The following is a 15,965-nucleotide window of genomic DNA, read 5'->3' as shown; positions in this document are numbered from 1 at the left end:
ACTCTTTATAGTGGAATTGTACATTGTCTTTTTAATAGGCTTAATGGACCAAATGGCTTTTTCACTCTTCGTGCTTTCTTGTAACATATAATGTGGCTTTGCACAACAAAAAGGACAATGTTACTGGTGCAGCTTGCCGTACCTTGGTAGTGTGGTGTACTGATGTTCCAACTCTTCAAACTGGGGGCGACCATTTGGCCCTTTTACAGGAGCTTGTACCTGCAAACAAATGCAATGAATATTAACAACAATACCCAGCAGTATATAGCATAAGCAGACCCATGATTGTTTGAAAGTAGAATAAATATTTCTCCAAACAAATTAATTATCTAACCAAATCAACCTAGTTATCTGATCAATTCAACTCAACCAGGCAACTAACCAAAGCAGTCAGCATGCCAAATAACCAATCCCACATAACCACCTCAACCTATCTTGACCTGCCAGCAACGTTCCCTTCTCTGCCAGTCCAGCATAGCCCGGGGCAGGCCTTTTCCATGCTAAGTTTTGTGCAAGCGCGAAACTGTGAAATGGCCATGCAGCTCCTTAAAGGGGCCGCGCAGGCAAAAACAAATAAGGGGGAACATTGCTTGCAAGCCAGCTAAACTCGATCATCTCGCCAACCTATCAGCCCATTCAGCTATGAGCCAACACAGCCTTCATCAATTAGCTAGTCAAGCAATCAACCCAATCCAATGCAATCCGCCATCGTTGCAGTGTTTTTTTTAAGGTGATTGGCAAAAGAACCAAAGGCAACATGAGGAAAAACTTTTTTACGCAGCGAGTGGTTAGGATCTGGAATGCACTGCCTGAAATGGTGGTAGAGGCAGACTCAATCATGGCTTTCAAAAGAGAATTGGATAAGTATCTGAAGGAAAGAAATTTTCAGGGCTACGAGGAAAGTGGGGGGGGGGGGGGGGGGGGGGAGTGGGACGAGCTGAAGTGCTGAAGTGCTCTTGCAGTGAGCTTGCCAAATGGCCGGCTTCATAATTCTATGATTCTATTTGTACTATCTACAGGATGCACTGCACTAATTTGCCAAAGTTTTTTCAACAGCACCTTCCAAACCTGTGACCTCTACCACCTAGAAAGTCAAGGGCGGAAGATGCATGGGAACACCATTACCTCCAGGTTCCCCTGCAAGTCACACACCATCCCAACTGCACTAATTTTCCATACCTCAGGAGGCTACTGTCAGCAAGGGCAGACATCGATGACGAGGTCCAATATCGCCTCCACTGCACCAGCGCAACCTTCGGTCGCCTGAGCAAATGGGTGTTTGAAGACCAGAACCTCAAATCTGGCACCAAGCTTATGGTCTATAGGGCAGTAGTGATACCTGCCCTCCTATATGGCTCAGAGACATGGACTATATACAGCAGACATCTCAAAATACTGAAGTACCACCAGTGCTGCCTCTGCAAGATCCTGCAAATCCATTGGCAGCACAGACGTACCAACATCAGTGTTCTCGCTCAGACCAACATCCCCAGCATTGAAGCACTGACCACGCTCGATCAGCTCCATTGGACGGGCCACATCTTCCACATGCCCAACACGAGACCCCCAAAGCAAGTGCTTTACTCGGAGCTTCATCATGGCAAGCGAGCCCCAGGTGGGCAGTTGAAACGTTTCAAGGACACCCTCAAAGCCTCCAAGATAAAGTGCAATATCCCCACCAGCACCTGGGAATCCCTGACCCAAGATCGCACAAATGTGGAGGAAGGCCATCTGGGAGGGCGCTGAGCACCTCGAGTCTCATCGCTGAGAGCAAGCAGAAACCAAGTGCAGACAGCGGATGCAAGAACATGCGTCAACCCAGGCTCTCCACCCCCGCTTTTCCTTCAACCACTGTCTGCCCCCACCTGAGACAGAGACTGTAGGTTCCACATTGGACTCTTCAGCCACCTGAGAACTCACTTTTAGAGTGGAAGCAAGTCATCCTCGACTCTGAAGGACCGCCTATAATGATGTATTGCAATTCCTTGATTGGCGCTGGGTCAAAATCCTGGTACTCCCCTCCTAACAGCACAGTGGGAGTACCTTCAGCACACGGACTGCAACGGTTCAAGAAAATAGTTCACCACTTCTCAAGGGCAACTAAGGATGGGCAATAAAATAAAATCCAACCTTGCCCAATTTAGTCACTTAGCCACCCAACCAAACCAGCCAGTCACCCACCCAACAAATCCAATCACTCAACCAATTCAGCTCATCTGGCCAACCAACCCATAACAAAACATAAGGGGGCCGAAATTGCTCTCCCCCCCCACTCCGTTTGGGGCGGATAATTCGAATTAAATGATGAATTACCGCCAGGACAGATGGTGTGGAGATTGGTGGGAACTTCGGCTCTTTTGTATACAAAAGTTAAAGGAACAGTGTTGAGGGTGTCAGAGGAGCAGGAAAGAGTTGGGAGCGGGACGGAAGGTGGGCGGTGTCATCAGCGCCGCACTGAGCATGTCAGTGCGATGTGGACGTGCCACGTCGCAACGGCCCTCCCCTTCATTTAAAAGGGAGGGATGCTGTGAGGCCTAGCGCAGCCTCCTTGGCACCCACTGGGCCATCAGGGAGGGCTTCGGCTAGTCCAACAGCCCGGCACCCAAGTGGGGCTGCCAAGCCATCTGTTGGTGGCCCAGCCAAAATAGCAGGCAGTGCACCCTCCCCTTTAAGGGCGGACGCGTCGCCCAGCTACTGGCAGCTTCCCACCACACGAAGCTGTCAGGGGCACCGACCGGCATCGGCTGCGTTCCCGCGGGGCAATTCCCCCTATGGGGTGGAAAAAGGGTCACCGCCATTCGGTAAGGGGTCGGCGCGCGGCCGACAACGGATCGGAGCACCGGACGGAGCGGAAACACTCCGGATGGGTCGAACCATCCACCTGCCCCTGGTCGGAAAGGCCTTCCTGCCCCATTACTGCCTCTTAAAGGTGGTAACGGGCCTTAAAAAAGGGGTAATTTTGGCCCCCAGTAGTTTTCCTCATCATTTGAATAACGATGCATTTGTGAGGGTGGTGGACACATTGGAGCACGATGCACACTATGACAGGGTGAAAATCCATTTAACTACCCACAAGGAGAGTAGTAACTCAGCCTCTGGCTCAGAGCATGATAGGCAAACTCCTGGAAAAAGTTGTCTAATCCCTTTCCATTAGATAGGGACAAGGATGTTGGCACATTTACTTTAAAGCAGTGTAGACTGAGAGGCGACCTGATAGAGGTTTATAAAATAATGAAAGGGCTGAATTGTGGGCCTACTGACAGATTATTCCAGTTTAACAGATTGGGGAGGACCAGGGCACACTAGTTTAAACTATGTAATAGTAAGAATTGACTATATGTTGGCGGTTCTTCTTTTCCCAGAGAGCTGTGAGCCTCTGGAATGTGTTGCTGGCTGATGTCGTGGATGCTGACCCTCCATATGTCTTCAAGAGGGAACTGAAGCGGTTCCTGACTGGGGCAGAAATTGTATCATATGGAAGGTAAGTATCCGTACAGATAACACTCGGGCCCTGTGATCTCCTGGACTGGTTTCGATCGCCTGAGGGGGTCAGAGAGGAATTTTATAGATTATTGTTTCAACCAATATCACAAAAAAACCCAGATTACATGGTCATTATCACATTGCTGTTTATGGGACCTTGCTGTGTGCAAAATTGGCTACCGCATTTCCGACATTACAGCAGTGATTATACTTCAAAAGTATGACATTGGCTGTGAAGCGCTTTGGGATATCCTGAGGTTGTGAAAGACTTTCTTTTTTCTCACCTCTCTTCCTACCTTTAAAAGCTTTCTTATGACCCTACTTTGTAACTTTCCTTTAGACCCTCCTGCCTTTTTCCATTTCGCTTGGTATACACTCACTATTGTCCGTCTTGTGAATCACTCTGCGACATCTCTCTGGATGTAATTAGCACAATAGTAATGCAAGTTGCTGTTGTGTAGGAGCATGCAAACGAGTATTATTGCCTATATGAGCAAACAAGACAAATAGACCATAGCAGTGAGATGAGTAATTTCCCCAAAAGAGAAGTGCTGCCACTGTTATTAATCAATCCTTTTATTTACAGTTATGGAAATCTCAAACATTTTAAAGTAAAATTTGAAGTATTGTACTCCAAGCCAATCGAGATTGAACAGCAGCTGTCGTGTGTGACTCTTTAACAGATTTATAGAGTAAATGCTTGCTACTGAGCACTCACCTGACACAATTAATTTTACTGCTGACCTTTAAATCTGACACTGTATACATTGCATCTAAATAATTGCTTAATTGGTTCGTACCCACTTCTTCAATTAAAATCAGTAAGAGCAGGAGAGGTCCATTCAATACTTATTTTATATAATTCAAAACAATCTCTTTTATGTTTAAAAAAAAATCAATGGCTGCGCATAAGGTCTTCATAATCCATGGTTTATATTATTACTTGTACTGTTTGCATTTTTTGTAAGTTTTTGTACTAAAACCAATAGGATTAACTGAGGCCTCACAAAGACCAGAAGCTAAATTGCAAATGTTGATTACCAAATCTACCTGCAGTAGGCTTCTGTCAAGATCGTCAACTTTGATTTCTTGGGACATTGTACCTTCCAACCCATTTTTACTGCAGACCTTGTATCTCGAAAGTAAAGGTCACAGAGTGACCGTATCTGATATATACATGCCTCGTGTGAGTTTGTAACAAGGTGCAGAGACACGACAATTCTGATTTAGCCAACTCCAGAATCACTTGGTACAGAAACACTGCATCCCCAAGAATCCCAAATCTCTCGCTTTAAGTTCCAAAAAGTGCTGTGAGTGCTGACTTAGCCTGATGTTAGATCGAATCTTTGATCTCTCAGTCGATAATACAAGCAACAAGCAATGCTCGTGGGTTATCTGATCCTACCATCCTTCAAATCACAAACTATTCACTCGAGTGAGTGAGCCAGAGCGCCTCCAGTTAGCATTGTGAACACAGTAAGTTTGCAACAGACAACTGTCTCACTTTTACAAGCCACTTTCTTTTTAACTCCTCATTGAGGCGAGCATGCTGGTGTTAGTATTACACAGATGGTTCGGTCACTTGGTTGTACCATTTTGTACTTCTTGCAGCTGTGGCTAAGTAATTATTTTGTGCAACTTCCTGTGGCATGCAGAGGGCACCGTTGAGGTTCTCCTTCTTCTAGATGTTCATTTATAGTCATTGGGACAGAATAGTTTCCCTCTCCTTCACACAAAGGGTGGTGGAAATCTGAAACTCTTTCTCCCAAAATGTTGTTGAGGCCAGGTAAATTGAAAATTTCAAAACTAGATTTTTGTTAGGCAAGGGTATTAAAGGTTAGTAGATGGAGTTAAAATGCAGATCAGCCATGATCTAACTGAATGGTGAAATGAACAGGCTCGAGAGGCTGAATGGTCTACTGTTAGTCCTATGTTCCTCTTCTCCAATTGCATGTAGTTGACCCTGTCGCACTGCTTTCTAGTTCTGCTCCTGCAAGAGCAGAGAATTCATACCATGAATAGGTTCGCTTGGTAGTTGGTTGTCTGCCTTAGGTCGTTGGATTGGTTGGATGGCTAAAATGTAGCAAAAATTTATAATAGTTTTAATTTCTGCTATTTTTTATTGCTGTACACCATGTATTTGGTTTCAAAGATTAAATAAGATACACAGTTTTTTTTGAACAAAAGCCTCAGCAACAAAATAATCACTTACGTTGAAAGATTTAACTGTATCATAATTTTTGAAACCCAGGGAAAAGCTCCAATCCATGTTTAACACAAGTGAAATTTTAAGTTCAGGGTATTTATCTCCTTCCCCGCTCCCACAAACTTTTCTCCTAACCACACACCAAATGTAATACAAACATACGGGCAGGGAAAGACCAGCTGGTCCATCAAGCCAGCCCCACACCATGATGGCTGGAGCATCGTGACTAGACTCTTCCTATTTCCTATCTCGGGGCCCAATTTTCCCCAAACCCTTTTTCGGCACATTTACCTTAAATGTGCCGACTTTGCGCACTGGAAACGGTGCCGAAAAAAAGTGGCCCCATCCTGCCCGCTCTGCCGAGTCTCCGGTGTCCCAGCGTGGCGTAGATAGTGAAGTGGGTTTGGAGCAACAGCCCAGCACAGAAAACACTGCCAACAGCTGCACGCATGCACAGTGAAGTCTGCGCGCATGTTCCTCGCCCACCCAGCGTGTCCTGCGGATTGTGAGCAGGACCCGATGCTCACAGCCCCTATCCCCATCCGAAGGGACGCCCCGATGTTCACCGCACCCTATCCCCGGCTGAGTGGCCTCCCGCACCGGCCGGCCGGCCCGCTGACTTCCCAGGCCGAGGTAGGACTTGAGTTTTATTTTTTATTTATTGATGGTTGTGCTTTGTTTAGTGAGGAGAGTTTTGATGGGGGGAGGGGGGAGGAGGAGCATTTTGGGGGCTGGGGGGGCGGTGGGTAGAAAGAATGTTTTGATTGGGGGGAGCGGGGAGAAAGAGTGTTGTGATGGGGAGGGGGGGGGTGTCTTTGAAAAACAAAACTTGATTCTGGCATAAAGGTAGGACTTCTATTTTTTATTTGTTATTGATTGATTGCTTATTACTTTTTGTGGTTTGTTTAGTGCTTTGTAAGTCTTGGTGCAGGTCCTCAGCTTCCTTCTATTTTTTATTTGTTATTGAATGTTTATTTTTGTGCTTTGTTTAGTGCTTTGTAAGTCTTGGTGCTTTAAATGTATTAACCTGCGCCGATTTCTTAACTGCCCGCAATGTTTTTCAGAGCTGGCCACATACACTGACCTAAGTGGATTTGGAGTAAGTTTTAGCTGGCCAAAGTGGCATAAATGGCCAACACTCGGTGTAACGGACATGATTTTTGCAGCACGACAGCTGCAAGAGAAATGCAGGGAACAGCGCCAACCTTTATACATAGCCTTGTTTGACCTTACAAAGGCCTTTGACACTGTCAACCGCGAGGGATTATGGAGCGTCCTCCTCTGTTTCGGCTGCCCCCAAAAGTTGGTCACCATCCTCCGCCTGCTCCACGACGACATGCAAGCCATGATCCTGACCAACGGATCCAACGCACTATACATCAGAGAACAGCAGAAGTGTGCCGAATGACTGGAGCAGAGAAAGAGAGAGAGATCGGGGCACACGAGTGAAGGGGTGTGATCTGGGCTCAGGAGAGGCGTGAGTTCGGGGCCAGGGTACCACGGGCAGCACGGACCAGCCCACACTGCGATATGTGTGCGCACTAGGTCCATACAGCAGAGCAGCTCTCCAGTCGTCTTGGCTAACCCTTGCCACTGGACCAAGACCTAGCTCTGTCAAGCCCGTGTGGTGGCTGGTGTGCAACGGCCACCACATGTTCAAAATATCCACGCACAGGCATCTTCCACCCTTCAGGATGTAGTTCTGGATCTGGAATATTAGGACCTTCATTGAAACACCTGTGAACTCATCCTTTTTTTTGGCGTGGAAGCAAGTCATCCTCGTTTCGAGGGACTGCCTATGCTGATGACCACAGGCAGATCAGAATGTTATAACACAGGTATGTCAGGGTGTTATATCGCACGTACATCATTGTGTTATATCACAGGTATATCACGGTGTTATATCACAGGTATATCCAGGTGTTAAATGAGAGGTATAATGTCTCATCTGAAAGACGGCACCTCCGATAGTGCAGTACCTCCTCCCAAGTTTATGCAACATGCCCTTCAAAGAGGAGGGGAGGAAATTGGCAAGAAAATAAATTATTTTCCTCTTCAGGTTATCGTCCACCCACTCAATTAAATAATTAACTTTTGGTTGTGGATTCAAGTCCCATTCCTGAGTCTTGAGCACAAAATCCAGGCAAGCACTCTAGTGCACTGTCGGAGGTGTTGTCTATAGTATGAGACATTAACCTGAGGCCTTGTTGGCCACTTTTCTTTTCTGGTAAATCTACTACTGTCCTCTTAAAGAAATAGTGTCTTTGATGCCATGTGACATACAGTGCCATTAGAGATAGATACTGAAATATACTGGGCCCTATAAAAATCATATGTCTTCAATTCAACTCTTGTTAATTGGTCAACCTCAACACATGAAAGAACTGTTGTCAAAAAACAAGCGTACATAAATTAGTATCAACTTCAACAAGGCAGGCTTCTTAAGCTGGCAATTTAGTCACTGACTAAATTAATGAGGTGTAACTGTGTGTGTGATATAACTGCGACCGGTGATATCAAACCATCATCGTGAAGTTATACCTTTCACTATGTGACTGAGTTTTATTCTCCAATTGACCCCGATCTTGCTAACAGAAGTGAAATAGCAATCTTTCTTTGTGTGTTTCTTGCTCCTTTAGTCAGAACCCTCTTTTGCTTTCTGCCTTGGACAGGATGCCTTCCCACAAGATCACACTAAAGATTATTGATGATTGATGGGATCACCAAGATCCTCTTATGAGATTCTCATTTAAATAATTAAAATGTATCAGTAAAGCAACTGATGTAAAATACTGAGCCATACGCCCATGGTCTGTGGCGGTTTAAAAAATGTATTCTTGGGATATGGCAAGATCGGCATTTAGTGCCCATCCCTAGTTGCCCCTTGAAAAGGTGGTGGTGAGCCGCTTTCTTGAACCGCTGCAGTTCGTGTGGTGAAGGTAGTCCCACAATGCTGTTAGGGAGGGAGTTCCAGGATTTTGACCCATGAAGGAACAGCGATATATGCCCAAGTTGGGATTGTGTGCAACTTGGAGGGGAACTTGGAGGTGGTGGGGTTCCCATGTGTCTGCACTGCCCTTGTCCTTCTAAGTGCTGGAGGTTGCGGGTTTGGGAGGTGCTGTTAGAAACATAGAGACATGGAAGCATAGATGCCAGTTCATTGGATATATTCAAGAGGGAGTTAGATATGCCCTTATGGTTAAGGGGATCAAGAGGTATGGAGAGAAAGCAGGAAAGGGGTACTAAAGGAATGATCAGCCATGATCTTATTGAATGGCGGTGCAGGCTCGAAGGGCCAAATGGCCTACTCCTGCACCTATTTTTTTTCTATGAAACATAGAAATTTACAACGCAGAAGGAGGCCATTTCGACCCATCGTGTCCACGCCGGCCGACAAAGAGCCGCACGGCCCTTAGTCAGCAGCCCTGAAGGTTACATATAAACCTATGAACAATGACAGAAAGGCAAAGAGCACCCAGCCCAACCAGTCCGCCTCACACAACTGCGACACCCCTTATTCTGAAACATTCTACACTCCACCCCAACCGGAGCCAATTTAGGGAGAAAAAATCTGGGAAAATTCCTCTCCAACCCATCCAGGTGATCGAAATAAGGGATGTGTGCAATAAAGGTACAGCAGTAATCATGGGCGACTTTAATCTACATATAGATTGGGCTAACCTAACTGGTAGCAATGCGGTGGAGGAGGATTTCCTGGAGTGTATTAGCGATGGTTTCTCGACCAAAATGTCGAGGAACCAACCAGGGAGCTGGCCATCCTAGACTGGGTGATGTGTAATGAGAAGGGACTAATTAGCAATCTTGTTGTGCGAGGCCCCTTGGGGAAGAGTGACCATAATATGGTAGAATTCCTTATTAAGATGAAGAATGACAAAGTTAATTCGGAAACTAGGGTTCTGAACTTAAGGAAAGGTAACTTTGACGTTATGAGGTGTGAATTGGCTAGAATAGACTGGCAGAGGATACTTAAAGGGTTGACGGTGCATAAGCAATGGCAAACATTTAAAGATCACATGGATGAACTTCAGCAATTGGACATCCCTGTCTGGAGTAAAAATAAAACTGGGAAGGTGGCTCAACCATGGCTAACAAGGGAAATTAAGGATAGTGTTAAAACCAAGGAAGAGGCATTTAAATTGGCTAGAAAAAGCAAGCAACCTGAAACTGGGAGAAATTTAGAATTCAACAGAGGAGGACTAAGGGTTTAATTAAGAAGGGGAAATTAAGAGGAAGCTTGCAGGGAACATAAAAACTGACTGCAAAAGCTTCTATAAATATGTGAAGAGAAAAAGATTAGTAAAGACAAATGTAGGTCCCTTGCAGTTGGATTCAGGTGAATTTAGAATGGGGAACAAAGAAATGGCAGACCAATTGAACCAATACTTCAGTTCTGTCTTCACAAAGGAAGACACGAATAACCGTCCAAATGTACTAGGGGACAGTGGGTCTCGTGAGAATGAGGAACTGAAAGATATCCTTATTAGGCGGTAAATTGTGTTAGGGAAATTGATGGGATTAAAGGCTGATAAATCCCCGGGGCCTGATAGTCTGCATCCCAGAGTACTTAAGGAAGTGGCCCTAGAAATAGTGGATGCATTGGTGATCATTTTCCAACAATCTATTGACTCTGGATCAGTTCCTATAGACTGGAGGGTAGCTAATGTAACCCCACTTTTTCAAAAAGGAGGGAGAGAGAAAGCAGGTAATTATAGACCGGTTAGCCTGACATCAGTAATGGGGAAAATGTTGGAATCAATCATTAAGGATGAAATAGCCGCACATTTGGAAAGCAGTGTCAGGATCGGACCAAGTCAGCATGGGTTTATGAAAGGGAAATCATGCTTGACGAATCTTCTGGAATTTTTTGAGGATGTAACTAGTAGAGTGGACAAGGGAGAACCAGTGGATGTGGTGTATTTGGACTTTCAAAAGGCTTTTGACAAGGTCCCGCACAAGAGACTGGTGTACAAAATGAAAGCGCATGGTATTGGGGGTAATGCACTGACGTGGATAGCGAACTGGTTGGCAGACAGGAAGCAGAGAGTCGGGATAAACGGGTCCTTTTCAGAATGGCAGGCAGTTACTAGTGGGGTGCCGCTGGGCTCAGTGCTGGGACCACAGCTCTTTACAATAAATTAACGATTTGGATGAAGGAATAGAGTGTAATATCTCCAAGTTTGCGGATGACACTAAACTGGGTGGCGGTGTGAGCTGTGAGGAGGACGCTAAGAGGCTGCAGGGTGACTTGGACAGATTGGGTGAGTGGGCAAATACATGGCAGATGCAGTATAATGTGGATAAATGTGAGGTTATCCATTTTGGGGGCAAAAACACGAAGGCAGAATATTATCTGAATGGCGTCAGACTAGAAAAAGGGGAGATGCAATGAGACCTGGGTGTCATGGTTCATCAGTCACTGAAAGTGGGCACGCAGGTACAGCAGGTGGTAAAGAAGGCAAATGGTATGTTGGCCTTCATAGCTTTGGGTTTGAATATAGGAGCAGGGAGATCTTACTGCAATTGTACAGGGCCTTGGTGAGGCCTCACCTGGAATATTGTGTTCAGTTTTGGTCTCCTAGTCTGAGGAAGAATGTTCTTGCTATTGAGGGACTGCAGCAAAGGTTCACCAGACTGATTCCAGGGATGGCTCGGCTGTCATATGAGGAGAGACTGGATCAACTGGGCCTTTATTCACTGGCGTTTAGAAGGATGAGAGGGGATCTCATAGAAACATAAAAGATTCTGACGGGACTGGGCAGGTTAGATGCGGGAAGAATGTTCCCAATACTGGGGAAGTCCAGAACCAGGGGACATAGTCTTAGGATAAGGGGTAGGCCATTTAGGACTGAGATGAGGAGAAACTTTTTCACTCAGAGAGTTGTTAACCTGTGGAATTCCCTGCCGCAGAGAGTTGTTGATGCCAGTTCATTGGATATATTCAAGAGGGAGTTAGATATGGCCCTTACGGTTCAGGGGATCAAGGGGTATGGAGAGAAAGCAGGAAATGGGTACTAAAGGAATGATCAGCCATGATCATATTGAATGGTGGTGCTGGCTCGAAGGGCTGAATGGCCTACTCCTGCACCTATTTTCTATGTTTCTATGTTTCTATGAAACCAGTCCAAGAGATTACCATGGTCGTATTCGATTCCCTGCAGTACTTACCATAATATTTGCGTCGTCTAACAAAAGGTCATCCAGTCTAATCCCAATTACCAGCTCTAGGTCCGTAACCCTGCAGGTTATGGCACTTTAAGTGCCCATCCAACTATCTCTTAAAAGTGGTGATGGTTTCTACATCCACCACTCTTCCAGGCAGCTACTTTCAGATCCCCACAACCCTTTGTGTGAAGAAGCCCCCCCCCCTCTCAAATCCCCTTTAAACCTTCCACCAACTTTCTTAAAACTATGCCCCCTCATAATAGACCCCTCCAGCAATGGAAATAGACCATTACTAGCCACTATGTCCAGGCCCCTCAAAATTTTGTACACCTCAATGAAGTCTCCTCTCAACCTCCTCTGTTCCAATGAGAACAAACCCAACCTATCCAATCTGTCCTCATAACTAAAATTCTCCATTCCAGGCAGCATCCTAGTAAATCTCCTCTGCACCCTCTCTAGTGCAATCACGTCCTTCCTATAATACGGCGACCAGAACTGTACGCAGTACTCCAGCTGTGGCCTAACCAAAATATTATACAATTTAAGCATAACCTCCCTGCTCTTTTATTCTATGCCTCGACCAATAAAGGCAAGCATTCCGTATGCCTTCTTAAGCACATTATTCACCTGGCCTGCTATTTTCAGGGATCTATGGACAAGCACTCCAAGGTCCCTTTGTTCATCTACACTATTAAGTGGCCTACTGCTTAATGTGTATACCCTTTCCTTATTAGCCCTCCCAAAATGCATCACCTCACACTTCTCTGAATTAAATTCCATTTGCCAATGCTCTGCCCACCTGACCAGTAGATTGATATCCTCCTGCAGCCCATGACTTTCCTCTTCATTATCAACCACACAGCCTATTTTAGTGTTGCCTGCAAACTTCTTAATCATACTCCCTATATTCAAATCTAAATCGTTGATATATACCACAAAAAGCAAGGGACCCAGTACTGAGCCCTGCGGAACCCCACTGGAAACATCCTTCCAATCACAAAAACATCCATCAACCATTACCCTTTGCTTCCTACCTCCAAACCAATTTTGGATCAACTTGCCACTTTGCCCTGGATCCCATGGGCTTTAACCTTCATGACCAGTCTACCATGTGGGACCTTATCAAAAGCTTTGTTAACATCCATATACACTACATCGTATGCATTACATCAACCCTCTTGGTTAATTCTTCAAAAAATTCAATCAGGTTAGTCAAACACGATCTTCCCTTAACAAATCCATGCTGACTGTCCCTAATTAATCCTTGCCTTTCCAAATGTAGGTTTTTCCTGTCTTTCAGGATTTTTTCCAATAATTTTTCCACCACTGAGGTTAGGCTGACAGGCCTGTAATTACTCGGCCTATCCCTTTCTCCCTTCTTAAACAATGGTAATACATTAGCAGTCCTCCAATCCTCCGGCACCATGCCCATATCCAAAGAGGACTTAAAAATGATGGTCAAGGCCTCTGCTGTTTCCTGTTTTACTTCGCTCAACAGCCTGGGATGCATTTCATCCGGGCCTGGGGACTTATCTACTTTCAAAGCTGCTAAACCCCTTAATACTTCCTCTCTCACTATATTTATTTCATCCAGAATATCACATTCCTCCTCGATAGCAGTATCTGCATTGACACTTTCCTTTGTGAAAACAGATGCAAAGTATTCATTAAGAATCTTACCAACATCTTCCACCTCCACACAAAGATTACCTCATTGTCTCTAATAGGCCCTACCCTTTCTTTAATTACCCTCTTACTCTTATATTTATAGAACATCTAAGGGTTTTCCTTAATTTTACGAGCCAATAATTTCTCATGCTCTCTCTTAGCATTCCTAATATCCTTTTTCATTTTGCCTCTTAACTTTCTATACTCCTCTAAAGATTCTATAGTAGTTAGCCATTGGTATATGACATAAGCGTCTCTTTTTTTCTTTATCCTCCCCTGTAAGTCCCTAGATATCCAGGGGGCTCTAGAATTATTATTTCCAACCTTTTTCTTTAAGGGCACATGTTTGGCCTGAGCCTTCCGATCTCCTCCTTGAATGCCTCCCACTGTTCCGACACTGATTTACCCACAAGTACCTGTTTCCAGTCCACTGTGGCCAAATCATTCCTTAACTTAGCAAAATTAGCGTTTCCCCAATTCAGAACTTTTATTCCAGGCCTATCTTTGTCCTTATCCATAACCAACTTGAATCTGACTGAATTATGGTCCTGGCACCCAAGTGCTCTCTGACTATTACTCCTTCAACCTGCCCAGCTTCATTTTCCAAAACTAATTCCAAGACCGCCCCCTCTCATGTTGGGCTTGCTACATACTGACTAAAAATGTTCTCTTGAATGCATTTCAAGAATTCCGTATCCTCTATACTCTTCATATTATATTTGTCCCAATCAATATTTGGATAGTTAAAATCCCCTATTCTTACTACCCTATGGTTTTTGGACTTCACAGCAATTTGTCTACATATTTGCTCCTAAATCTCCCTCCTACTGTTGGGGGTCTATAATACATGCCCAGCAGTGTGATTGCCCTTTTTTTATTTTTCAATTCGACCCATATGGCCTCATTTGATGATCCCTCTAACATATCATCCCTCCTCACCGCTGTAATAGTTTCTTTAATCAATACCGCGCCCCCCCGGTTTTATCCCCCTCTCTGTCTTGCCTAAAAATCCTGTAACCAGGAATATTGATTTGTCAAACCTGCTCCTCTTTCAGCCATATCTCTGTAATGGCTAAAACGTCATACTCGCAAGTGTCTACATGTGCTCTTAGCTCATCCGCCTTATTTGCTACACCCCTTGCATTAAAGTATATACCATTTATTAAAAGGCATCTCCTAAAGATGGTGAATTCTGTCCCGTCGTCTGGAGTATGGTGACTAAAGAGTGTCCTGCTCTGTCCCTTTGTACGAATGCCAGAACTTTTGTGTGAATGGGAGATCCGGCCTCCAGTATACAGAACTGCCAATCTGCATTGTTAGCAGTAGAAGCATGCAAAGAGGAGGTGGAGGGCATGTCCAAGTGTATTACCTGGAGCAGGTGGTGGGAAAATAGATGCCAAGTGGTGGCAGGAGAATTATTGTCAAGAGGAACAGGATAGAATGCAGGGCAAATGGGTGGGCCATTGAACTTACAAAGGGGAGAAGGGGGAATGAAAGGCAGAGATAAGGACAGGGAAGGGGGAATATAAATGGGTGAAAGACATGCAAATATAGGCCCCAAGTTTCCACACGAAAACGGCGCCGGAAAAAAAACGCGCAATTCTGGAGCGCCCTGCAGCTCCATGGCAGCTTGGCGCGGCGCCCAGGGGGCGGAGCCTACCACTCGCGCCGATTTTGTAAATGGGAGGGGGCGGGTACCATTTAAATTAGTTTTTTTCGTGCCGGCAACCCTGCGCGTGCGCGTTGGAGCGTTCGCGCACGCGCAGTGTAAAGGAAACATTGGCACTCGGCCATTTTTGTAGTTCTTTGTAGCTGTTTAATTTTTTAACATTTTTTAATAAAAGCACATTGCCATCAGCACATCAGCACTGAGGCTTCTTGCAGCAGTGAGAAGGCTGCAGGAAGCCTCAGAAGTTGAGGCAGCCGTTTCCCTGTCGGGAATGGCTGCCTCAACTTCTGAGGCTTCCTGCAGCCTTCTCACTGCCTCTTTCCCCCCCCCTGCCATCGGGAATGCTGCCTCCTCCCTGCCTCCCCCCCCCCGCTGCGGTCGGTCGGGCCCTCACTCCCTCCTCCCCCCACCATGCAGTCAGGAACGGCTGCCTCCCCCCTCGCTGCGGTCGCTCAGGCCCTCACTCCATTCTCCCCCCCCCCCCTCCATGCCGTCAGGAACGGCTGCCTCAACTTGTGAGGCTTCCTGCAGCATTCTCCCTGGCTGAAGCACTTTCACACAGGTAGGAAGATGGTTTATTTAATCTTTTCTTTGCTTATAAATTTTTATTTAGGTTGGATTTATTTGAATAATATTTGTATAAGTATAAATAAGGATTTATTGTAGAATTTAATGACTTCCCTTCCCCCCACCACCTCGTTCCGGACGCCTAATTTTTAACCTGCGCCTAATTTTTTAATGAGTAGACAAGGTTTT

The 15,965-nt window shown here is 45.4% G+C and overlaps 1 protein-coding gene across 4 annotated transcripts in view; it reads right to left on the bottom strand.

Moving 5' to 3' along the window:
- Window positions 1-15,965, bottom strand: part of LOC139260068 (partitioning defective 3 homolog B-like) — a 1,396,127-nt gene that overhangs the window by 40,655 nt on the left and 1,339,507 nt on the right. For all 4 annotated transcript variants that reach the window (XM_070876196.1, XM_070876197.1, XM_070876199.1 and 1 more), the window contains one exon: window positions 143-219. In XM_070876196.1, coding sequence (XP_070732297.1) covers window positions 143-219 — 77 coding nt within the window. The remainder of the gene's footprint in view (window positions 1-142; window positions 220-15,965) is intronic.

The sequence above is a fragment of the Pristiophorus japonicus genome, chromosome 3, assembly GCF_044704955.1.
Source record: "Pristiophorus japonicus isolate sPriJap1 chromosome 3, sPriJap1.hap1, whole genome shotgun sequence".
In the NCBI taxonomy this organism is placed as follows: domain Eukaryota; kingdom Metazoa; phylum Chordata; class Chondrichthyes; family Pristiophoridae; genus Pristiophorus; species Pristiophorus japonicus.
Note: the sequence above shows the minus strand (reverse complement) of the source record. Positions and strands in the feature narration are given on the sequence as shown.